At 39.7% G+C, this 26,981-nt stretch overlaps 1 protein-coding gene across 7 annotated transcripts in view; it reads right to left on the bottom strand.

Annotated features, from left to right (window-relative positions):
• Nucleotides 1–26,981, bottom strand: part of jade3.S (jade family PHD finger 3 S homeolog) — a 51,557-nt gene that overhangs the window by 23,258 nt on the left and 1,318 nt on the right. The window contains exons 2-13 of one of the 7 annotated variants that reach the window (XM_041582947.1): nt 24,787–24,931; nt 23,176–23,219; nt 13,782–13,841; nt 13,120–13,220; nt 11,961–12,118; nt 11,212–11,402; nt 10,830–11,041; nt 9,945–10,112; nt 8,234–8,350; nt 6,560–7,033; nt 5,793–5,910; nt 1,433–2,992 (exon numbers count right to left, since the gene is read on the bottom strand). In XM_041582947.1, the coding sequence (XP_041438881.1) occupies nt 2,109–2,992; nt 5,793–5,910; nt 6,560–7,033; nt 8,234–8,350; nt 9,945–10,112; nt 10,830–11,041; nt 11,212–11,402; nt 11,961–12,118; nt 13,120–13,220; nt 13,782–13,841; nt 23,176–23,219; nt 24,787–24,931 (2,672 nt within the window). In that variant the 3' untranslated portion in view covers nt 1,433–2,108. Of the gene's footprint in view, nt 1–1,176; nt 2,993–5,792; nt 5,911–6,559; nt 7,034–8,233; nt 8,351–9,944; nt 10,113–10,829; nt 11,042–11,211; nt 11,403–11,960; nt 12,119–13,119; nt 13,221–13,781; nt 13,842–23,175; nt 23,220–24,786; nt 24,932–26,981 lie in introns of those variants that run through there. The other 6 variants (XM_041582948.1, XM_018249818.2, XM_018249819.2 and 3 more) reach the window with 6 other exon arrangements.

Genomic DNA, 26,981 nt, shown 5'->3' with positions numbered 1-26,981 from the left:
AATTATTATTAGCCAAACAATGGAAACATCCCTTATTTGGAAAATCCCAGGTCCCAAGCATTCTGGATAATAGATCTAATACCTGTACTATCTGGGTAATTATAGAATATATTTCAATATAATCAAAGCCCTGTGGGGGTGAAGAATTTAACTGAAATACCCGAATGAATGAATTAATAAAATCTTAAATATTGGTATGCTTCAGCAGTCTAAATTTAGAAAAGTATAGACTTCCTCAATACACAATCTACTTGAAGTGCAGCTTAATGCTGACGATGCCATCTAACTGAACTGACAATTAACTGCACATTTAAAATTCAATTGGCAGTGAGTGGCATTATAAAGGGAAGCACTGTGATTTAATCATATACTGTGTTCCCTTTGTAGTTGAAAAAACAAAGCATCAAACATCGGTATTCATGGATATAGGAGCTACTATATTGCTTGCCTGTGCTCAGATAAGCTCTCTACATACCTCACTACATGTTTCATACAGTTTGGTTACTCACAACCAAAGCCTTTTAATTAGCAGTCACTAATTAGGGGACATGTGATTGGTTCCATTGAGCAAACTGTGATCTGATTTGCCAAAAGAAAAAGCATGGTTAACCAGGATTTGGCACATGTACAGGGACAAAACAAGGCCCAGACAAGTCAACGTACATATAAAATTGTTTGCTCATTAATTGACTGGATATATCAAAAGCTAAGTCTGTGTATAGTGAAGTATAAGATACAGCATCTACCCATGCTGAAATGAAAACAGCACAATATTGTTCATATATGGTGTGGCTGCTTTTGAGTCCAAGGAGAATGCCTCAGGTTAGGAACAAGGGGCTGCTTCTGATCTGCACTAAAGCATCAATGTAGACTGAGGCTATCCCAGGCACATGTTAAACTATTCCAGTATATTTATAGGCCTTTTCACAGAATTAAGTTAATTATAAGGCATATTACATCCGTAACGATGTAGGCACATCTCTAGACCTAAAGTACTGGTAAGAGAAAATTCTCTCTTTCTACAGGATTACCCAGATTCTACTCTTATTAGAGTAATACTGGGTCATTCTGTGTATTAATGTTGTCTCTGGTCTAAAGTCTAAAAAAAAAAAAAAAAAAAAAAAAAAGGTCGATATATTCAGACATATTAGCTGGCCAATAGAAACCCGATAAGACTTTTAGGCTGCCACTAAACAATTATGAATCAGGAAAATCTGGCAACAATTTGCAGATGGGATTATGAATTCCATTTAGTTAATCTACTCTGATCTACACATTACTATATAGTAAATGTATAACTACATTTGGGTCAAAGCGGCTTTCCTAATCATGTCACCCTCTGAAAAGCAATTACATATACCTATTGTAGTGTATAAGGATGCAAGATATTCCAACAGTGCAAAGAACTGACTTTTTGTATTGTGGCCACCAATAGAAATGCACAGTATGTTCCTTCTGCTCGTTTGCTGTGTTTCACTCACTGAAGGCACAGTAAAGTTGAAAGAATCTGTATATCATCTAGTCCTACTTAGTGTTCACAATTGGTACTTCATTGGGAAAAGTATGTATTGGATGACAAGCAGTGAGATTACTTCAGGAAGAGTATCTACAGCCAGCATGGACTAGCGAGCAGGATAAAATTACAGCACATTTGGTGACAAAAACAGTGTTAAGCTTCAAGTTTGGTACCGATTTGATGAAGAGGTTTGTCTGACCCTGCAACAGTCTAAAATGAGCCTTCAAACTGAAGGCTGTAGTGTTTTAGATTTTCAGATTCTTAAAATGTACAAAATAAAACTATAGTCTTGAATTATCATACAAATTTCTCCTTTATCCACATAGGATCATGATATTATCTGACACAGAAAATATTAAAATACCTTTAATTAATTAAAAGGTTTCCTTGGGTGTAGGAACTAGCCTTGCTGAGCTGCCCACGATGTTACAATTTCACACAGAAATCTGAATGACTCCTGCAATTCTCAGCAAACTCCTACACTCAATCAAGTCTAACAACTAACTATTACATTTTGGAGGTTCATTGACCAAACGTTGGCATCAAATATGCTCTAGCAGAAAAACAAATGTTCGGGATGGAAAGCTATTTATCACCTCTGCACTGAACTGTGAGCAGTCATTTTCCTTTTGCTTCTAATGCGACTGTTTCTACTTGAGTCCCTGTTTGGACTTTCCCGACTGTTTAGCCGTAACAGCATATGGTCCTTGTTCTCATCACTTTCAGCTTCAGAGTCACTTAACTCCAGGTCAGGGCAGTAGCCATCATTGTCTTGGTATGGAGTGCCAGAGGATTGAGTATCAGCCGGCTGTTTGCTCCACAAACGTTCTTTTACGGATGGACGCCGTTGGGGCTTTTCAGAACTTCTCAGATCTTCTGTGGATTTAACTATATTATTGGTTGCCTCTTTGAATGACCTGCTGTAGTGTTCCATGTTGGTTTTCCTAAAGTTGCTCTGACCTGCTATATGACACATAATATCAGAGTCCTGCCCAGGAGATGTTTGGCTTGAGTTATCTTTCTGAGTTCTGTCCCCACTGCAACTAAATACACCATTAGCTCTTGCCAAACCTACATGTCCATGTTTTACCTTCCCACTACCATTTGAAGAGTGCCCATGGATGACAGCTTGTAGTGACTTAGGTTTCCCTGATGAACGAAACCGTGATGATGGTTGACACCCTGTACCCTGAAATTCCTTGTGTAACCTTGTTATTCCTCCCAGCAAACCATTGTTTCTCTGTTCAGAGGCATAAGTGGAGTAGAGTTTGGCATGTTCAGAAGTTTGCTTGTGGACTTCACCCCTCATCCCAAGGTAAGTGCTGCTGTTTTGCTTATCTGGACTGGACATGGCTCCTGTTTTCACAGAACTGATTCTGCGGTCATGTGTTCTGGGTTTTGGCATTTTAAGCTTCAAAGTAATCCTGGGTGGAGGGTAGAACAGTGTATTTTCTAGTGCACTCGATAATGGTTGCCCTTAAAAAAAAAAGAGAGTGAGAGAAAGAAAGATTCACACGGTTTGGATGGAAAGGCAATAATAAAAACTGCACTTGAAATTAGGGATGCATCGAATTCACATTTTTTTGGATTCAGACAAATACCAAGTCTTCAAAGATTCAGACAAACACTAAAAACACTTAAAGGGCGCTTGTTGCCAAAATATATTATCCCCAACCAAAGTTGCGGGCTGATAGAAGGTAACAGTATATATATATTTTGGCAGCAGGTGCCCTTGAACTTACATAATTACATTTGAAAAAAAAATATAAAAACATTGCATCATCTGTGTACAAGTAGCATATTCAGTTCTACTTGCCTTTGTTCAATTAATCAATTGCTTTTTCTATACCAGGGATAAAAAATTTTGCCTGACTGATTATGGACATGGGATCAGAGATTGAGCTCTGCATTTGTCTGTCTAACTTCGTGAACAATCTATTTCATTGTTTTAAATATATAAACAATGAATAGAACAAATAGCAGCAGGGGCATTTTTATGAATAATTTATTATGTGGATGGTTTCTGGAAAAAACACGGATTATATGTTTGAATATTTGAATATTAGCCAACTTAAAATCTTCAAGGCGTGAGTGTCTGCTATGATTGCCTTTGGTATATATAATTTTATAAAGTATACCACATATAAATATAAGAACAAGTTCATGAACCTACGCTTCTCTCTGAAAGAGATGAATTCTCAGTAGCAGCCATGGTTGAAATTTCAACTGGTGTACATACACACCAAGCACTGTGACAGAGAACTCTCTGTGTGCAAGCCAAGTCACGGCTACTGCTGCAACCCTTCAAACCACCTTAGCTTACAGGAGATAGAATTTCAACGCTCTATATTGCAGATTATAGCATATGACATTTAACCCTTACAGATCTCAAAATGTGATAAATCCAAATATTTAAATTGTGGCCCAATAAAAAGCCACTCAGATGAGTGTGGAAATATTTTCAAGAAAAATTCTAGTAGCATTAGACAAAGGAGAATTCAACCCTAACGTTAAAAAAACCTTACCCCCCTCCCTCCTCCCCCCAGCCTAAGTGTTACCCTGGGCAAATGCCCCTTAACGTTTTACTTACCCCTCTGTGCAGATTCAGGCATCGGCGTTCACGGGCGCCATCTTCAGCCGCTTTGGTAATCTTTGAGACCGGCACATCATCAATTTTCGTGAAATTGCTCCAACTGCGCATGCGCCACCACACCGGTCTCATTCCAAAGAGAAGATGGCGCCCGTGAACTCTGATGCCTGAATCTGCACCGAGGAGTAAGTTAAACGTTAAGGGGCATTTGCCTGGGGTAACACTTCGGCTGGGGGGAGGAGGGAGGGGGTCTATGTAGGGTAGGGGGTAGGGGTTTTTTTAACGTTAGGGTTGAATTCTCCTTTAAAGGGATTCTGTCATGATTTTTATTATGTAGTTTTTATTTCTAAATTACACTGTTTACACTGTAAATAATTCACTCTACAATATAAAATGCAATTCCTGAACCAGCGAGTGTATTTTGTCAGTTGTAATATTGGTGTGCAGGCGGCCATTTCAGGTCATTTTGCCTGGTCATGTGCTTTCAGAAAGAGCCAGCACTTTAGAATGGAACTGCTTTCGGGCAGGCTGTTGTTTCTCCTACTCAATGTAACTGAAGGTGTCTCAGTGGGACCTGGATTTTACTATTGAGTGCTGTTCTGAGATCTACCAGGGAGCTGTTATCTTGTGTTAGGGAGCTTTTATCTGGTTACCTTCCCATTGTTCTGTTGATAGGTTCCTGGGGGTGGGGGAAAGGGAGGGAGTGATATCAATCCAACTTGCAATGCAGCAGTAACTGAGATTTATCAGAGCACCAGTCACATGACTAGGGGCCGCTGGGAAATTGACAATATGTCTAGCCCCATGTCAGATTTCAAAATTAAATATAAAAAAATCTGTTTGCTCTTTTTGAGAAATGGATTCAGTGCAGAATTCTGCTGAAGCAGCACTATTTACTGATGCATTTTGAAAAAACATGTTTTCCCATGACAGTATCCCTTTAATTCTACTAGATACTGAGTGTAGATCATGACCTGAATGAATAAAAATCTTAATAGATGGTTCAATGAAAGCAATAAAATAGAAACATTAAACTATATTAGAAACACGTAAATAGCTTTAAAGTTATCTGTATATGAATTTACAACACACAACTGAATGTAGTATTTCTATATTGCCTGTTCTGACTACATCTGCCAATTTAACAATGGTCAGCCGCCCAAGACATCTGTGAGTGTCCTTATTAAAATGTCTAATAATCAAGGAATATGCAAGGCATTGTGGATATTGGGAGTCTTAGCTGGGTTGCTTTCCTTATGCAAAACTTTGTAAAAATGTATTTCATCTATTTCACAGAACATAACATATCAAAATATTTACTTAAACTCTCCAGCGCAAAATTTTAGAAGCTGATTGCTGGGGTCCTATTTTCTAATACATAAACTTTGAATAGTTTATATAGAATAGGAAAATTTATTTGATATAAGTTTTTTTAGGATAGGAAAATTAAGTCACATTCAATCTAAAAACTAGGCTCAAATTCAAATCACAGGATTGGCTGAAACTATGCTTTACACTGTTAATATTCATATATTGACCCCATAAACAATTAAATTGAAAATAAATGGAGCATGTGCCAAACAGTGGCAAAAAGTACAATGTTGCTTGATGCAAGTTTGTTGTCCTATCACTGCACAGTACAGTAATAATTAAGAGTTTCGGTAGTAATGACCTAAAATATATTACCTGCTGCCACCTCCTGATTGACAAGCTGCACCTGCAAATTGAAGATCTGCTCGTGGATTTTGCTGTGGGACAATTTCAGCTTCTCTCTCCTGTTTACCATATAGCACAGATTCCTCACCTGTTGAAAGATAAAATTAAAATGAGCATGTACGATGCTAAAGGCAATATCTAAGCTGAGTGGAAATCCTTCAGAGAAAATGACAACTCCAAAATGTTCATACTTGTGACTGTGTAATGTAAACCTCTCATTTAAATTTGCCGATAACTGTTCATAAGGCCTATTTTAGATGGATGACACTATGTACCAAGTGTTAATGTGAGACCAATGGTCAGGAGATACTTTTACCATGAAACGTAACCATCAGGGATGGTGCCAGCCTATGAAAAACATAGCCAGACCTAAAGAGTTAAGACCACCACATGGCATTGACAGTGTTTGATGGTGACTTACGGTATTAAATTTAAGATCATAAACTTGTAGCTAAAACTTTCAGTTTCTTTAAAAATGTATGCACCATCGGGTCTACAGAGACCAAATGGACAAGGATTGCATTAAGGTACCAGATGTGCTCCTCATCTAATGGGATTTTCAAATCTGCCAGTTGATATCTGGCTGGTTTTTGGCCAGATATCAGTCTTCACTGTACAAAATTATTTGCTGAAAATGGACTTTATGGGAGGTGGCCTTCACATAATTTTGAGATTTCTGGATAATGGATCCCATATCTGTACCATATACCTATTGTTTGTTAAAACTCTGCACTTACCCGCTCCAGGTCTTGCCGAAGATGCATGAACATTCTCATTCTAGTATGAATGCTGTCTTCCTTGGGTTGGACCAGACCATTCTGTTCATCCTCTTTAGGTGGCAACAAAGGTTTGTTAAAATTGCTTTTCCTTTTCAACTTCCAGAAAGAATAAATAAAGTCTACCGTTAGCATGGGCAGGCCAAGTTCTGCTGCCACATCCTCCACTTTCACCAATGTGTAAAAATCCTCCTCCAGCTCCTTCAGCTTCTGGGCTCGCAAGCTGGTTCTCTCGCTCTCTGTTGGCCTGTGGTCACTGTGTGCTTTTTGAGGCTCTTCCTGCCCTGTTATTGGCCCATGCTTGCTCTTGCTGTGCTTTAAGCAGTATGACTTGAACTTGACTTCATCCCCTTCATCCAGTATAGTCTTCATTTCCAGGCTGTGTTCAAAGGCGCACGTTACGTGAAAAGCAGTGATACAGCTTTTAACTGAGCACTTGATTGAAAGCGCATCAATGAGCAAAGCCAAAAACAACAGGAAACACAGATTACTACAGAGACAGTAAATTTGTCAGTACAGCAAGAACTCTTGCTCTCATAAGGCGAGCTTAATTAGTAAAGCACTACACTTGCATTAATCAAGGCATTTTCAGGGCTCAGAAGAAAATACTGTCAGCCGTGCACAAACATGGCAAATTGTATGCAAATGAAGCAGATGCTGGCAGTAACTCCAAAAAAATAATGACAATAAGACATATGACTGTGGTCAATTCATAAAGAGGCATGACAAGTAGAGTTGATAGCTACAGCAAGCAGAATTACTGTATGTTCTTGATTATTTGGCCTGCAACATAGAGTGGTAAATGCAGCCCCATTCTGACAGCTAGCTATGCTTTACACCGAATCACTGATTTTATTAGGCAGGGGTCACTTCAAAGTCTATAATGAACAAAGGTTTCTCCACAAATTACACAGATTGACACTTACATATAAAACCTTTGAATACATAAAAATTTAAACTACTAGGCATAATTTATGAACCTTACTCCACAAGTGGTTCAGGTGTTACAATTAAAAGCAACAAAGTTTGTTGGATTATTAATGAGACAACGGGTGAATTGTTCCGCACCATACTTGGGGGAAGTCCGACTAGATTTTTTTCTTATTAAATATATAGTATATAATACACAAAAGCCATGAATATCTTGTAAATGATATCCTTATAAATGGTGACTAGTGAAGTCAGCAGTTATAAACATTGAGTAGTGATGTCATTTTTGTCCCATGACTCACTAAAACTTGTGTATTATAATAAATAAAGTACGGCATTTTGCAAAATATGAGGATATTAGAAGCCACCTCGGAGTTCCATGACCTGTATGAAAAAACACTCGGCCTTCGGTCTTGTGTTTTTATATGGTCATGAAACTCCTCAATAACTTATAACATCCTTATAATACACAAGGGGGATTACTTTATTCACTATATAAAAAGTCCAGCATAGATCTAAGCTTTCAAACACTCTCAGTTATAGAAAATGCTACACAAATCAATAAAGTGCTGCTTCTCAAAACAAAGATCACACTGTAGAAAATTGCCACTGAAAAGCCATGTGCCCCCATTATAAATGTATATTTAATTGTGCAGAACAGCAGCTGAGTAGGCAATTCCCATGTTGGAGAACTGGTGCATTTACCTGTATGCAGGCACCTGTCTTCAGCTTGCAGAGACTGCAAACTAACGCCCACCGGCTAGGAGGGATGTGTGAAACTTTAGTAATTGGCTCCATTCTCTCTGGGCAGGCAATGCTAACCTGAACACATACAAAAGTTAAAACATTAGACACATAGTAAAAAAAAATTCCACTGAATAAAATGGTTTTCAGAAAGAACATTAGACCATTGTTGTCTTAATAATCTGTTATACTGAACCTCTGCCACAAAGTGTAACAATACTGCTGCCTTGTGAGGGAAGTGATTTAGACTTAACCATCTTTTTCTAAATTTTCAAATCTACTAAACACTGCAAATAGTTCCCTTGCACAAATGTACACTATTATTGATATATAGGTTGTCTGAAAGCTTCACAGCTTTTGTAAGCATCCTAAGTAGAGTGTAAATATACAGTAGTGTAGTGGGAAAATTGACATTATGAAAGGTGATGTGGTTATTATACCATGTCAAACCCTATAGTTCCCGAAATATGGGAAGGCGATCTCCCATAGACTCAATTTTAAAATTAATTCAAAATTTGAACAATATAATGTCAAACATACATTGTACTTGATCCTAAAATATACTTAATTTTTATTGGAGGCAAAACAATCCTACTGGATTTATTTAATGTTTAAATGATTTTTTAGTAGATATAAGGTATAGAGATCCAAATTACCAAAAGAACCTTACCAAAAACCCCCAGGTCCCGAGCATTTGTAATATCAGGTCCTACACCTGTACTTAATAATACCACAACCCAACATATGGAGGCTAGTGCATACAGAGTGCTGCACCTGCTTTGGTAGCCATTTTATATAGTCTATAGAATGATGGCTGAAATGGCCTTGTAAATTTTCCCTGCTAATAAAATGGGTTGTATAAATAAAAGCTAAAATTTTTAATTAGTGTACTATTTACTACATTTTATTTTTTTCCCATCTGCCATTGCTTTTCCTATAATGTTTCCGACATCCAATAACAAGCTTCAATATAATTTTCTCTGCCCAATAAATACCTACTTTTAAATTTAGAACATGACTTTCCAGTTGAGGTCACAAAAATAACTGATTTTGAATATTAGTAAATTAACTGCTTGTCCTACAATTGTACAAGAGGGCAATTCAGACATATGTTTGGAGTATATCATAAAATCAGGTCTGGACTGGAAATCAAAATAGGTCCTGTGCATTTCAAGTACAGAGGCCCAAACAGCCCACAACCAGTCGACTAAATAGTTACTTTAAATAGCATCTTACAGCAGCCTCTCTGGTATTTGCTATACCTATCCCTTATCTGAAAACTCATTATTGAAAAAGCTCTGATGTATAGGAAGACTGTCTCACATAGAGCACATTTTAAACAAATAGTCCTATTTTTTTTTCTCTATAATAATAATACAAAACCTTGTACTTGATCCCAACTATGCTGCATTAATCCATATTGGTGGCAAAACAATTGTATTGGTTTTATTTAATGTTTTAACAATTTTTTTTTTAGACTTATGGTATGGAGATTCAAATTACGTAAAGATTCCTTATCCAGAAAATCTCAGGTCCCAAGCATTCTGAATAACAGATCCTATACTTGTTTAACTAATAATAAATAGGTTTATGATAGCTAGCAATAGCTGATGAAAAACATGTAAATATATGCACTGGTGAGACAGCCCTTGATAAGCTTCAATACATTTACCTCTGGGATCCAGAGAGCACAGCTCACATGTGCCCACTTGGTACCAGTCCTTGTGGCTTTCATAGCGCCCCCTGTTTTTGGACATAAGATACACTGTGGGTGCAACCCCAAGACACAAGTGCGACAGAGCCAACTGCCTTCAGGGACCTTTAAAATGCCGTAACAAGCCTGCCAAATCAGAGAGAAATGTAAATCAATACTTTGGTGTACAGGTATTTAAACCTTATAAATGTTCCTTACAGCGCAGAATGTAATATAATATACAGGACAACTAAGCTATGGCTAAAGGCTGGCCGAGTCGGGGTTGTTCATACTGGAGAAGAGGCACTTGAGGAGTGATAAGATCATACGATCTCTGCATGGAACCTAGCCTGGTTAGGGTGAGATGGGCTAAAAGGAGTCAAAAACCCCTTCAGTTGCAAGACATGCAACATAAAGCCTTCTTAAAACAGAAGGTTATTTACTTGCCTTGTGCATAAACATACCACTGCCTTAATACCGCAAATGAGAGTAACTATCACATGAGGCATTTATTGTATATATGACCCAACATTATTTAACAAAGATAAATGATTTCACAAAATATGTGTGTGTGTATGTATGTGTTGCTCCTATCTTAAAATAATTTGCCCACTACAGAGAATGAATCAAAAGGACGCTATCAATACCCTGATAAAATGGTATATTTTAGTGAGAGTATTTCCTTTCCTCACCATCTGTGAATGCTATATAGCACCTTACACAGAGCACACTATTAAAGAAAGGATGTCACAGAGGCTAGTAAGAATTTATCAAGAGCATGAAATTAGATACAGTATAACAATGTGAAAGTGGATAACTTGTATAAAAGCTAGTCCCACGCTGGCACTGTGACATGGAACCTACCTGGTGAACACAAATGTTGCACCTGTCGCAGAATACCATATCATTGCCCTCCTCACTGTCTGGGGAACGGCACACATCACAGATGACATCTTCATCATACTCTATCCCCAGGCCCTCCTCTGTCTCTATGGCATGGTTCATGTTTTCATGGCAATGCCGTTCCAAAACCTCCAGTGTTTTCTCCATTGTGCTCTCATCAACAGGAGCACATCCTAAAATAACAGCAGATATTAAGTGGGATGTAAGAGAGTTATTCCTACAGTCAACATACTTTTTTCATCCTACTACTGCTAGCTCGTCACACGACAGAAGCGATCTGCTCCGCCACAAAAAAGTGAGACAACATGACAACTGCTGCCTCCATCTGTGTTCTATTGCTTACCCATGTCCGCAAGCTCAAGGTTGCATTCTCCTAGCCAATACAGGTCCAGATCATCAAGGTCATATCGGCACATGCTCTCTGCAAGTTCCAGGATGTTGATGTATCCAGGCTCTGCAGGCTCTTGGTTGGAGCAATGAATATACTTTCTTGAGCGTGTAAACAACACCTCTTTTGCCTTTTCTGCAATGACCCTGAAAACAAGGGCAACAGGCAAAATAAGTACATTAGTAAACAGGCATCCCTGCATAGCACACATTTCTAGCTGTGTAGATGAATCTAGGAACCAACTTTCTGCATGCAAAAGAATGATTCATTTGCTACAACTGAAAATTTAGACTAAAAGCAAACCCCAAGTCCAGACAAACATCCAATATGACATAAAATGGTTGTTCAAATACTCAAGCCTGAATTCTTGCTCATTTTATCAATAATGTAATGTAAGTCTTAATTTGTTGGGTCTAGAAGAAATCACAAAGTTTTCATTTTGCCTGAATTAAAAGTTTGCATTAGAAAGCTATAATAGTCTGTTTGTCTACTTTGTGCCTACGCCCTCCTTCCTTTTTCTCCCCCAGCTCACCTCCTTCCTTCCTTACCTATAGGGTACTAATATGCAACTAAATAGGCAATATTTCATCAAATTCTTAACCAAATTGTACATTCAGTCTAGCCCTAACATATTATCAGACACTCAATAACACTCCTGTATGAATTTCCGTTAAAACCACAGTATGGACGCAGAGGACCCTCACCTTAGAGAAGGTTGTGGGATATTATCAGGATTGGCTGGCACCTGGACACCCTTCTCCCATTCTTGTTTCCAGGTGTCTGCAAACTGGTAATACTCCTCTGGGCTGACATGTTGGGAGTCTGGGATCTTCATGGCACTAATAAGATCTTTCCGGAATACCTAAGATAATCATAAGGATAAGATTTGTGACAAGATTCTGGCATAAAGTTGAAAAACTCCATACTGAGAACAATGTGTGCAAAAATTGGGAGCACCACAACCTATAGACCACTGGCCAAGGGATATGTCAAGGGAGGTCGCATAAAAAATAATGCAAAGGAGCAAATAACATTTACTAGTCAACATCTGATTGACTAAATCTCCTCTTTGCAGCCAACCAATTGTCATTTAAATCACTATATATAAATGAAGGACCAATATAACACAGATTATTAAAGGTGAGAGAATGATTAAAATCCCTACTTTCAACTCATTTGCCAGATATTCTTTGAATGTGCCTAACCTGCCCTAGATTATATTTTACCCTATCAGAATTACTTCTGAAATACAATCCTTTAAGGAATTGTAAGACTGCAATGCTTATACATAAAACGTTTATAGCCATGTGCAAAAACTTGCTTGGAAAATGGAACTGCCCCTGCAAGAATATCCTTAGCAGATAAAGTACAATTCTCGCTTCCAACTGCTCTTGCCATAGTAGATTGCAGACTAAATTTGAGAAGTCTAGTATTAAGGTGCACTCTGATCTCCAGCAGCTGCTTCTGGCAGGTGCCATACACAATAAGATCTCTCTGTAGGGTCACCTTTAGTAAGTAACAAAGAATTACATCCTGAAGGAAGTGAAGCTTCTCATCTATCTGCCACAGCAATGCAATGACGTAGGTTTGCTCTACGCTTTATGCACGCTGTGCTTTGTTCTCATCTTGCCCCACAGAATTTCTGCAATACTAATTTTGCAACAAAGTCCATTCAAGAGGTGGCAAAAACCAAAGTTTCTGTATCAAATTCATGATATTAACAGTTTAAACTGCTAATATAAGAAAAAATTGCATATATTTTTCACAAGTGACCCTGAATTGTCAAAGGATCTGTACCGTAGATAAATATCTTACAGTAGGGCTACCCCACAGAAATCGGAGATGCATCAGAGTGTAACATACCTCGGCAGATTTCTTTCCTTCATCGGCTGTATATTTGCCTTTACCCTTATGCTGAAAGCAGGAAGAAAATGAAGTCGAAGGACCTAAATTAAAGGGAAAAACTGTATAAACAGAAAGAATATATTTTACTGCTTACAGTACCGTACTATCGACACACAACAAAACAACTGAGAGAATATAAAAAAAAAATTAAAATCATGAACAGGTTTCATATGCATTCAAATACACTTGGTCAGCAAGTGTTAAAGTGTATTCTATACATAGGTTATAATAAGGAGATCTACATGAAATCAAGTAGATCTTAAAAGCTCAAGAGGGGAGGGTGGGCAATGCTACGCAGTTTAGGGGGCTTTTGGTACGGGGGGTGTTTGATGCCGTTTTTTCACTTGAAAAATCGAATTCTGTTGCGTGGGTTTTTTGTTTTTTTGCTATGACTTTTTCCGAGCTGAATTATTTGTAAATTAGCCAAAATCATGGATTGAAGTTAGGGTTAAGTGTGTTTTATTTAAAAAAATGCAAAAAAATAGTTTTAGTAAATAACCCCCTAAAAGTGAGAATTCCCTTCTTTTTCACCTAATGGCCCTCCATAGGAAAAATTAATTGGTTTAAATGATATTTAATTTTCTTCAATCAACATACAGTAATTCTAACATTATACTTACTCTCATTGTCTGAGCTGTCGCTGCTGCTGAGGTTCCTGTGGCGTTTCATCCTAAAGCATCCTAGACATTATAAAGAAAAGAAGCATTCAATGTTTATTGGTGTTTGAAGTAAAATGAAGATTCAGTCAGCCTATTAATTTATTTAAAAAAAAACATACAAAATATAGAAATTTTTTCATACTCACCGTAATTTCTATTTCCAAGTCACTTCCATGGCAGCATTCACCAACATGGGTTAATCCCGCCTATCAGGTCACTGGACAGGAAAGTGTTAACGATCGGTTTAAATACCTTGCTCCTCCCAGCAATACTCGTCTAGTAACAAGCTCCAGAAGAAGGGAGGGAAGTTGGTGAATGCTGCCATGGAAGTGACTTGGAAATAGAAATTACGGTGAGTATGAAAAATTTCTATATTTCCCAAGTCACCCATGGCAGACAATTCACCAACATGGGATTTCCCCAAGCTTTAAGAAGGGAGGGACCACTATTGATCAACAAAAAAAACTTTTATTTAGAATGAACAACAGATTGCAAAATCTTTCTTCCAAACTTTGCATCTTGAGACAACATCACATTCAGTCTATAATGACGAATGAAGGTACAGGAAGACGTCCACCTAGCAGCCTTACAGATGAGGTCTGGCGGGGCCTTGGCTTCCGCCGCCCAGGAAGTAGCCATGGCTCTTGTAGAATGAGCCCTCAGGTCCTTAGGAATCTCATTGCCTGTCAACCGATAAGCTAGAGCAATGCAGGAGACAATCCAGCGGCCAATCGTAGACTTAGCTGGCGCCAAACCCTTTCTAGGGCCCCTCGGAATCAGGAATAACCTGTCAGATTTTCGCCAATCCTTCGTTCGCGTCAGATAATGCGAAACGGCCCTCACCAGGTCCAAAGTATGCCATTCTCGCTCCTTGTCAGACTTTGGAGAAGGGCAGAAGGAAGGTAGTGTAACTTCCAAATCGGCATGAAATTGAGAGATTACTTTTGGAAGAAACTCGAAAGATGGTCTCATAATCACTTTGTCCGGATAGACAACTGTGTCTGGCTCTTTTGCTGACAAAGCAGAAATCTCTCCAACCCTGCAAGCTGAGGTAATAGCGACCAGGAACAGGACTTTCAAAGTCGCATGCCAGTCCGAGGCCTCCCGCAAAGGCTCAAAAGGTGAAGACATTAAGGCTCGTAAGACGATCGTAAGGTCCCAAGGTGGAACTCTGGATTTCTTGAAAGGGCACACTCTTCTCATTGCGTTGAAGAACCGGTTAACCAGAGGCTCCTCCGCCCAGGAATGGCCACACAACGCAGATAATGCGGAAACTTGACCTTGCAGAGTGCTTGTGCTAAGTTTCCTCTGGAAACCCACAAACAGGAACTGAACCACCTGTTGGACAGTAGGATCTTTTGGGTCAAACTTGTGTTGTACTGCAAATTCTGCGAAGCACTTCCAGACCCTGTAATATTGAGCCGAGGTAGAAGCCCTCCGAGCCTTCAATAAGAAATTCACCAGATCGTCCTGGAAACCATATCCTGCTAGCCTCTGCCTTTCAATTTCCATGCCGTCAGTGACAGGGAATCCACTCCCTCGTAGACCACTGGGCCCTGGGACAACAAATCCGGCTGAAGAGGCAGTCTCAGAGGTGGCTCTACTGCCAAACTCTGCAGGAGCGGAAACCAAGGGTGTCTCGGCCAATACGGAATTATGGCTATGACTAAGGCTTTTTCGGCATCCACTTTTTTCAACACCCTCCAAATCATTGGAAAGGGCGGAAAGACATAACCAAATATCCTGCTCCAATCCTGGAGGAGTGCATCCACTGCTTCTGCCAGAGGACATGGTGCCCTGGAAAAGAACCTGCTGCACTTGTGATTTTTGTCTGTGGCCATAAGATCGATTTCTGGCCTTCCGAACCTTTGTACTACGCCTTGAAAGGTTAGCAGACATAAACTCCATTCTCCTGGTTGCAAGGTGTTGCGACTGAGAAAGTCTGCCTCCGTATTCTGACTGCCTGGAATATGTAAGGCTGTCAGCCCTTCTAGATTTTCCTCTGCCCACGTCATTATTGGGGCTAGTTCTTTTAGCAGTCGGGCGCTTCTGGTACCGCCTTGCTTCTGCACATAAGACACCGTTGTAACATTGTCTGACTGAATCTTTACCCAGGCATGTAAAATTTTTCCTGAAAAGGCCCGCAACGCCTCTTTCACGGCCCGTAGTTCCAGAATGTTTGAGGAGACACCCTGCAGGTTCCAATGACCTTGAACACTGCGGCCTTCCAGTACTGCACCCCAGCCTCTCTCTGAAGCGTCTGTCGTGATCACCACATACGGGGGGTTTGCAAGGACCATCCCCTGAGACAAGTTTCCTACAACCAGCCACCAACTTAAACTGTCTTTGGCGTTCTCTGAAACTACAATCCGTGAATTTAGTTTCAACTGTCTTGAAGCATTTTCCCTCAGGAAGAATTGTTGGAGAGGCCTCATGTGCCACCTGGCCCACTTCACCATCTGGATCGTAGATGCCATGAGACCTAGGACCGACATGCATGACCTTACTGAGACTCTTTGTTGTTCCTTGAACTGTCTTATTTGTCTCAATATATGCTGTATCTTTTCTTGAGGAAGTGAAACTATTCCTTCCTGCGTATCGAGGTGTGCACCCAAGAAGACCATCCTTTGTGATGGAAGTAGGTTGCTCTTCTCCCAATTTATTATCCAACCGAACTGTTGGAGTACCAGGATTGTTCTGTCCCTGAATTTCAGAGCTTCTTCTCTTGATGAAGCCACCAACAGAATGTAGTCCAGGTAATGAAATATAGGCACACCTTCTACTCTTAGAAAAGCCACAACCGTGACCAGGACCTTCGTGAATGTTCTTGGGGACGTTGAGAGGCCAAAGGGAAGGCAGGTAAACTGGACATGTTGACCTCTGAAGGCAAACCGAAGATACTTCCGATGTGTCTTGTGCACTGGTACATGGAAATATGCGTCCTTCAAGTCCAGATTTATTAGCCATGACTGTGGCGGAACCGCTTGTAGGATGGACGTCAGTGATTCCATTTTGAAGCGCCTGCAGTTGACAAACTGATTCAGAGGGCGTAAATCCAGTACCGGTCTGAATGCCCCCGAGGCTTTCCGGACTAGAAAGAGCTTCGAATAGAAACCTAAGCCCTGTTGGGACTTCGGAACCCATTCCACTGCCCCCGAGTTCAGGAGTTGATCTACATACTCCTGTAACACTTGGTCCGAACCTGGTACCTGCGGAACTGAAGACATCTTGAACACATTGCGAGATGGCAACCTGTGGAATTCCAACCGATATCCTTCCTGAATCACCCTCAGGACCCATTGGTCTCTGATTTTTGAGGCCCAGACCGCATAAAAGGATGTTAGACGTGCCCCCACTCTGCTGGTCTGAGCCGGCCTGATCTCATTGCTTCTTCTCTGTATGGCTTGAGCTGAAAGTAGAACTTCTCCTATTGGGAGGCCTACTTTCCCCCTTGTGGACTTCCAATTCGTCTGTCTTCCGGCAGTCCTTCCATATCTAGGCTGTCTTGAACCTCGAAAGGACCTGTTAATGGGGGAACTAGACCTACCCCCTTGACGTCTGAATCTCTTTTCCTGCGGCAAAAATACACTCTTGCCCCCGGAAGCCTTCTTAATGATAGAATCGAGTTTCTCACCGAAGAGCATCTCCCCCTCAAATGGCAACTGACATAAGTTCACCTTAAAGGCTGAATCCGCCAGCCACGGCTTCAGCCACAAAGCCCTTCTTGAGGACACCGAAAGTGCCATAGTTCTTGAAGCTAGATGTACCAGATCTAGAGAGGTATCTGTCATGAAATCCACCGCTAGCTTAAATTCGGACAACATTTCACGTAACCCTGATCTTTTGACATTAGACGAAATGGCATCTTCCAGGTTATTTAACCACACCTTCATAGCTCTTGATGTGGAGGTCATAGCTACTGCCGGTCTACAAGTTGCTCCTGCCGCTATAAACGTCTTCTTGAGATTCGTTTCAATCCGTTTCTCCATTGGATCACGGAAAGCTGCTGCATCATCCACTGGCAGCGTCGTCTTTCTTGCCAACCTTACCACTGCAGCATCGACTTTAGGCGGATTGTCCCACAACTTAGAGAAAGACTCCTCCACCGGATACTTTTTTGCAAACTTCCCCTGGACAACAAACTTTTTCTCTGTTCTCTTCCACTCAGAGCTGATGATTTCCTTAATCGAATCATGTACCGGGAAAGTCACCTGTCTTTTCCTGACCGATGGGAAGAACTTATCTGCTGAACTAGACTTAGGTAGCTCTTCCGAAAGACACAGCGTCTTCCTTACTGCCTTTACCAGATTCTCTATCGCTGTAGGGTCAAATGTAATTTCTTCCTCAGAAAACACTTCTCCTTCCTCTGAGAGTTCAGAATGTGCCTCCCCAGGAGAATACAATTCCTCATCTGACACATCCGATAGAGACTCATATGGCAAATCTCTGACCCTCTTAGCTTTCCTCTGTACCCCAGAGGTAGAAGCAGTAGCCTCTTGCATGCCTTGTACCACAGCTTGCTTGATGATGGAGACCAGAGCATCCAATTGTGGGGCTCCTGAAGGCTGAGGGTCTGCAGACGCTACTGGGTCCGTAGCTGAAGCCGCTTTCCTTGAAAGAGTAGGCTCCCCTTTCTGCAATTCAGTTGACACATGTAGGCTGAAATGGAAAAGACAACCATCAGCCACTAATTATCGTTCTCTCTCATTACATCCATATAACCACAGCCAGCTTACCTAGGACCTTTGGGCTGAGATCCTTTTCCAGAGCCAGGCTGATCCATAGTAACAATCTGTAGCCGAGTTAACAAACGCTCCCCAACTTCCAGCGAAGTGTACTATCATATCCAGCCAAAACGCCAGCCTTGCACATACTGCCAGCGTCTTCTTATTGCATCACTTCCTGACGCCGTTTTCCCGCGCGTCAGACCGATCGCGCGTCACCTCCGGGCGCGCGTCCTTCGCGTGCGCCAATCCCGGCGCGCGTCCCCTTTGGGCGCGCGTCTTCCGCGTGCGTCACTTCCGGCGCACGTCACTCCGTTCGTCAATTCAGACGCGCGTCTTCCACGCGCTTCCGCGTCCGAACTCGACGCGCGTCCGCGTCAGTATTGGCGCGTGTGTTCTCCACACGGAACAAACAATTTACACAGCCTCGAATCCACATGAAACGGCTGATCCTCTGCACTGCTTCATCCTCCTCTCACCCTAGGAGGGAATTCCTACAGCAGCTCCAGCACACAACCCTGCCCAACGGGTTCTTCTCACCACAACCCATATAGGGTGCACTTGGAGGCATCAGAGGGGAGAGAGAGAGAGAGAGAGACCCACTCTGGTATGGTAAGCTTTTTAGCAGCCTTTAGCAATCTGTAACAGCCTGTAACAGCTTGTAGCAGCCTGTCGTGACCTGGACAGGAAAAAAGACGAGTATTGCTGGGAGGAGCAAGGTATTTAAACCGATCGTTAACACTTTCCTGTCCAGTGACCTGATAGGCGGGATTAACCCATGTTGGTGAATTGTCTGCCATGGGTGACTTGGGAAAGACTATTTAAAAGATACACCCTAGCAATACTAAAACGCTGTGCATGGATAAATTCATCTACTGATGATCCAGGAAATGCAATAAAATGGTGAGTATGTTTATTAAAAGCAGGTTTCTCTGCACACCATAGATGTGGTTTAAAGAGGTTGTTCACCTTCGAATTAACTTTTAGTATGATGCAGTGAGTGATATTCGAGACAATTTGCATTTGATTTTCATTTTTTATTATTTGTGGTTTTTGAGTTATTTAGCCCTTTATTCAGCAGCTCTCCAGTTTGCAATTTCAGAAATCCAGTTGCTAGGGTCCAAATTACCCTAGCAACCATGTATTCAATTGAATAAGAGACGAGAATATGAATAGGAGAGGCCTGAATAGAAAGATGGGCAACACAAAGTAGCAATAACAATACTAGTGTAGCCTTACAGGATATTTGTTTTTAGATGGAGTCAGTGACCCCCATTTGAAAACAGGAAAGAGTCAGGAGAAGGCAGATAATTCAAAAACTATAAAAAAAAATATAATGAAGTCCAATTGAAAAGTTGCTTAGAACCAGTCACAATACATGCAGAGAAATTATTGTTAATCGATGGAAATCATTTAACCTGTCAGATTGACTAAACGACAGATTGCCACAGTACGAAAAACATTGGGACGATCAGAAAATCGGACGAAACTTCGATTCATAGGACTTTATATTTGCATCTATGGCCAGCTAACAACATTACAGATATATACAAAATATATTACCAGCTAAAGCCGATGAACCATTTCATACAAACAGGAGACACAATCAAAATCCCCAAACACCACTTACAAGCCTGCTGATCTGTTGTATATGGACAGATATTTATGTCAACACAACCAAAACATTAATGCCGATTGTCACTGCTCTTAGCTTAACTGCATGATGCAATTATTGTCCCAATGTTCACATTTTCTATAGTGGCATCCAATAAGAATCCAATTAGAAGGTTGAGTCCCTTCAACGAAGGCCCCATGGGGAGGCCAGCTCTGCTCACTGGGAATTGTGTTTGCTGACTTTCCAAGGCAAGTACAAAAGGCACAGTTGCAAAATCCCTTGTTAGCTATATGCAGCTGTAAATCTTGTTAGAGGAAAGGGAGTACATGAACTCTGAATTCATGTCTACCACTGCAGCACCATCCTTTAGATAGTAAATATATTCAAAAGATTCAATGTGCAATTGACATACTAGTCAGAATTATGATGCTGCACCAGTAAAAAAAAATAATATATATATATATATATAGATAGATAGATAGATATCATATGTTCAAAAAATAGGTACTATTTACAATATCAGATTTGTCTTTTACTATTCATCTAAATCTTCAGCTCAAAGTAAAGAGTTCACATTTTCGATTTACTTTTTGCTCACTGCATTTTTCATATTCTACTGTATTTTCTTAAGGACATACAAATTTCCTGAGTACAGGACTCTACTAGACACAGATGCTTTTTTGTTTAATCTGTGTATTTGCAACAAAATTGCTGTTTTTCCATTACGATATTTGCTTTAAGCAAACCAATGAAATCACCATCTCTAAAACAGTATTCTTATCACACAAGGGATTAGCAGATCTTTTTTTGTCCTTCTACATGCTTGTAACATTGTCCATACAGCTTTTTTACTTTGAGAAAGAGAAGAAACCAGGTGGGACTGCTTAAATCGAACACCATATAAAACACCTTCCTCAGCATTTGCAAGTGAAGTTTCCAGTTATACGTGCAAGGTCAGAACATCTTGTCTAGATAACAATGTCCCTGTTCACTTATGACTCCCCTTTCTTTCACAAAATGTTTTATGCACAGTTGCTGGAAAGCTCAGAACAGAGGAGAACTGTAGGCAGCTGCAAAAAAGCCCTTCGTTTTCACTAGAGAATTTTTTTTGACCGTGTACTATTATTGTTGTTATCAACTTTTACTCATGCAAAACCCTTTAAGAAGTTTCTCACAATTTCCCATAGGTGTCTATTGCAAGAATATATCATAAAATGAGATTTTTTAATTTTCCAGCATTCTTTCACCTTGGTGTACCAGAATTCTGCAACAATATTGCCTATAGTTTATATTATATTTCAACCTCTTTTGCTGCGGCAGCACTAGGGCTGCCCAATAGTGATGTGTGAAACCTGCGGTTTACCAACAGTAGGGTGGTTTTATGTTTTGCACATTAGGGTCGGGTGCCGGTTGAGTTTTTACTGATCTGCACATCAGTACTGCCCGAATTGATCCCAGCAGGGTAATTGCTGTTCTCCATAGTGTTATTATTGCTCCCATGTAGGGTTGCCACCTTTTCTTGAAAAAAAAATACCGGCCTTCCTATATTTTTATGCATTTTCCCTATTATTAACTTTGGGATCAAGCTTAATTTTTACTGGCCAGGCCGGTAAAATACCGAACAGGTGGCAACTCTACTCCCATGGTGGCTTCCATAATTTATTTTATGATGAAACTGAGCTGCAATCTTTCACTACCTTTGATTTAAAAAAATCATTTTAAAAATAGTTTTTTTCTTAAAAAGATAAGTGGTCCTGTTTTCACTTTAACATGGTACACAGCCCTATTCAGGAGATTGCCCCAGCTATGCATACTCTATTCTGATTTGCAGAAACTTTGCGGAAAAAAACAGTAAGGCCAGCAGCTGTGTAGATTTCTCAACGGGGACTGTCTGAATTAGTAAAATACACCAGCATATTTATCTTTTTATAGTAAGAAAAAAAATAGATCTATTGGAAAACGGATTATTCTTCCAGATTTTTACAGAACCCCTTAGGGTCAGGGCACATGCTTAGATTCGGGAAGATTAGTCGCCCGGCGACAAATCTCCTCTTCCTCGGGGCGACAAATCTCCCCGAACTGCCTCCCGCCGGCTAGAATGTAAATCGCAGATAGCACTTGGAGCGATTCGTTTTCCAAAGTTGCCTCACGAGGAAACTTTGGGCGACTTCGGAAAACAACGCGCTCCAAGTGCCATCCAGCCAGGCGACTAATCTCCCCGAATCTGAGCGTATGCCCTGACCCTTAAAGGGAAACAATTTTGAAAAAAGGTATTTGAAATAAGCTTCAGCACACTGAAATAAGAAACTTTCTAAATACAATCAATTAAAAATGATTTACCGTTTCTGAAATAATCAAGTTTATCTTCACTATTCTCTCAGCATCTGTTTCTCCTCATTTTTCAGGAGTTGGGTGTCAGGTGAATGATCCAATGTATCTTATAAGGAGGCTCCTTTTGCCTAGAAGATGTATTAGAGCTCACTATATTAAAATCACCAGACATCATGTCTCTCTCTACATGCAGAATTTGTGCAAAAGGCAGTTATTTTATTAGATATAGTTTGTACTGGAATCAGTTATTTAAATGAGCTCTAATATCTGCTAGGAAAGGAAGCCCCCCTTTAAGATATATCGGATCATTCATCGGACACCCAACTGCTGGATGAAGTCAGAATGAAGAGAAAGAGATGCTGAGAGAGGAATAATGAATATAAACTTGATTATTTCAGAAACAGTACAGAATTTTTAATTGATTGTCTTTAGAAAGTTTCTTTTTTCAGTATGATGAAGCTCATATTAAATTTTAATTTTTGCTATAGTTCCCCTTTAACTTTACATTCCCTTTTAAAATATCTTATTTGCTTATACAGCAGATGCTTAAAAATGGAAATGCTGTACTCAGAAAGGATTATCTGTAAATAACTCACAACTGAAGCTACAGTATACAACCCGAGAACAACAAGACATTCAAAATAGACAAACGGCAGAGCAACATAAAATTAAACTTCAACATTACTTTTTGAAGCTGTTCCCTTTTCTCCACTGTTGAATATGAAACCACTAAAATAACAAAAAGCAAATTTGTAATGCATAATAATATATTATCATGTTATACACCGGTGATGAATGCGACGAAACTTGGATCATGCAAAACAATTCCATTTTTGCTGCATATTCAGTACATGTCCATTACATCTAGGAACACACATGAACAAGTATACAACCATGAACAATATCTATATAATCTATAATATGATTCAGTATTACAGTTAACGATCACTGCATAACAGCTTTTTGTTTTTTTTTACCAAGAACTACAAAATTGAACATGCATCACTGTTTACACAGTTCAGGGTTTGCTAAAGACTCTGCTGTTCTATATAGGGTATAATAACATTTAAAAAAAGGAATCTTCCATTAAATGGTTTCTGGTTTAAAGTGAATGAAAGAGGGTTATCACTAGAGTACTGATGAATAAGTGAGAAACGAGTTTTTACATGTGTAAAGTACGACAGGTCAAATTGGGCCTATCAGTCAGATTGCCTGGGGAAAGTGTGGCCAACTTCAGCATGAATATCTCACTCCGGTTGCTATGAAATTAAAAATGGTTATGGGTGGGGATAATGCTGCAAATTTCCTAAAAATGATTTCTCTTAGCTATAAAAAGCTTCAATCAACCCCTGTAAGACAACTAAAAATGCTAAATCCTAAACCTCAGCATTGCCAAAGCAAAAAGATTTACATTGCCTATGAAGATAAACTGGATTGCCTACAGAAAGTTGTTTTAGTTGTTGGAATGGAAAAAGTTTGGAGAGAGATAGGAGGTAACAAACACATTAAAATATAATAACTGGTAAGTAACTAAAATAAAAATTTCTATATAAGCTGGGAGGTGTTTACATTATTAAAATGATACCATGCAATGATGAGCAGCTTGCTATTATATCAAAAATATGAATTCAATTTATTCAGGGATAAAAGATGAATTTGTTTTGCCCCTTTTCACTGCAGCTGGTACTGCAGTGCAAAACAAACAGCAGCCATTCTTCATGTGCTAGTCTTACAACAAATACAGAAAAAGAAATCACTGTCCAGACATTCAGGCGATTGCAGTGATCTGTGAAAATGTTCTGACTTTTCCCCTTTTGATTTTGTCTACAGTATCTCTGTTTTGGTTAAATTTTTTGGATGGCAACTATAACCAATTATAAGAAGAAGGCCACCAAATACAAAGGGCAATATTAGAGCGAACTGCCGTCAGCCCATGACAGTATAAAAAACCTCTAAACAAACCCAAAGGTTGAGTCATATATAGGAAAAGATAACATCCTAGCAGCATCCACTGTTTCCATTTGTGGTTTTGTATCTTTGAATACACTGGTCCTATTAGCACAGTCATATTGTTAATTGAAATCCCCTTTTCACCCCTACCTAGTATATTACCCTGTAAAGGAGAATTCAACCATCCCCCAATGCCCAGGCCCGGCACTACCTATTAGGGTAGGAATAAACGACGTTTTCGCAGTTGATCCGACGCAACACGGCTGTCGGATGCAGACGCAGCGTCTGCATCAGACAGTCGTGTCGGATCAATGCTGCGACTTCATCCGACATTTCTATATCTTACCTTATTTCGTTTTGTCGCAATGTGCCGGATCTCGCCGAAAACATCCGTGTAGTCCTACCCTTACAGTCAAAATTGCCCCTTTGTGTGTACTGGTGATGTGTGGGCTGACAAGGATTTACTGCAGGTTTGAATTGGCCGGGACACCCTGGGGAAATACAATCTCCTGATTCTAAAATCATTCTAAAAACCCAGAAGCAGTTGTGTATGCCCAGGCATATATTATCCAAACGGTTACAGATGTACACAATATTTGCCACACCTCAGAAAGGCAACTAATATATTCGAGAGTTGATCTGTAACAGATTTATAAGCTTCAAGTTAGAGAGCAGTCACAGTATGGTAAATTCAGAAACAGTGAATTACCTATTTAAGTGGAAGAAGAAAAAGGCAGACAAGTTGCATGTGTGCTCTGAACACAAGCCTGGCACAGCGTGTCTGGATCTGCAACGCATCTTGACCCAGAAATAGCCTAGAAGGGGAGTTTGTGTGGATGTAACTTAGGGGTCCCACACATTGGTGTGACTAAATATCTAGTAAAAAGTTTTAGGCACTGGGCAACAGGTTGCACTGTAGATGTGCACTTCACAGACTTCATGGATGCAGTTAAAATTCAACAAAGCTTTATTTCACATTCAAAGTTAAAAGAACAGTTAAGTGTAAAAATAAAAACTGGATAAAAAGATAGGCTGTGCAAAATAAAAATGTTTCTAAATAGTTAGTCAAAAATATAATCTATAAAATATTGAGTAATCAGATGTCTAACAGAACAGAACAGAATACAACTTCCTGCTTTTCAGCTCTCTAACTCTGAGTTAGTCAGCGACTAAGGGGGGCCACTTGGGACATAACTGTTCAGTGAGTTTGCTATTTAGCCTTAGCATTCAGCTCAGATTCAAAAGCAAACAGTTATGACCCATATGGCCCCCCTCAAGTCACTGATTGGTTACTGCCTGGTAACCAATCAGTGGAAACCAAGAGAACTGCAAAGCAGGAAGTAGTGTTCTGGCTATTATGTTAGATATCCAGTCAGTCCAGCCTTTATACATTACATTTTTGGCTAACTATATTAGCAACATGTTTGCACAGCCTATTTACCTAGTTTTTATTTTTACACTGAACAATTCCCTTAAACACCTGACGCATGTATTTGGTCAAATACATGCTTCAATTCACTTATTTCATTCATTTATGAATTGCTATATCATTGCTTATATTATTGCTTGTTTTTCATGATATTTAATGTCTATTTTTAAACTTCCAATGTTTATTAAAAAAAAAAAAATATTGAAATTTAAAAATCAGAAAGGATGGACAGATTTTATCACAACATAGCTAATCACGCTCTATATAAAGCAATTAACGTCCCATTTTATGTTGAGTCCGTTCGGCTCATATGTGTCTAGATGAAATATCAATTTCACCTCTGTTTGTAGTAATTTTCTAAGATTATCACCTCCTCTACTTGATCTTGCTACACTCTCTATGCTCTGTATATGTAGGAGAGACCGATTCCCTCATTACATTGTAATGACATGTTTGGTATATTTAAGGTACAAAGTTTATATCTTCACTAGGGGCTGCCACAACAGATCCATCCATCTGATAGCTTTTCATTAAATGAATTAATTCTTGATACGATCAGTCTTCCCTTGGGTGATATAAATACTGAGGCTGGTAACAGTATGATGTAACGGTCAGCATCCTGTAAAATCTCATTTTAATCAGGTTGGTGTGACTAGATATCTAGTGAAAGGCTCTGAGTTTTAGGCACTGGGCAACAGGTTGAGCAATTCTAAAGACATGTCAACTGACAATTTGTGTACTAGTGGCTTGGATTATGGTAAACAGTTTTACCACCTATCTTTAGTGTTGAACAGCCAGGTTCTATAAAAAAATGTAAGTTTAGTGCTCCCTTTAGTGCTCAACACTGACACAATCAAGATGTTTTGAGAGTTATCGGTAACTGAACTGATATAGTGTTTGGCACGTGTGTGTGTGTGTGTGTGTGTGTGTATATATATATATATATATATATATTAATACAAGAGTGTACCTGCACTCTCTCACCGACTTCCACTTCCCGGGTGCTTGGCCAAGTTAATGTATACAAATGCTCAAAAGGGACCAACACTCCGATTTCATTAGAATTATCACTGTGCCTCCAACGTTTTGGCCCGCTTGGGGCCTTTATCAAG

The sequence above is a fragment of the Xenopus laevis genome, chromosome 2S (genome assembly GCF_017654675.1).
Source record: "Xenopus laevis strain J_2021 chromosome 2S, Xenopus_laevis_v10.1, whole genome shotgun sequence".
Classification (NCBI taxonomy): Eukaryota; Metazoa; Chordata; class Amphibia; order Anura; family Pipidae; genus Xenopus; species Xenopus laevis.
The sequence above is the reverse complement of the archived record's forward strand: the minus strand, read 5'-3'. Positions and strand labels throughout refer to the sequence as shown.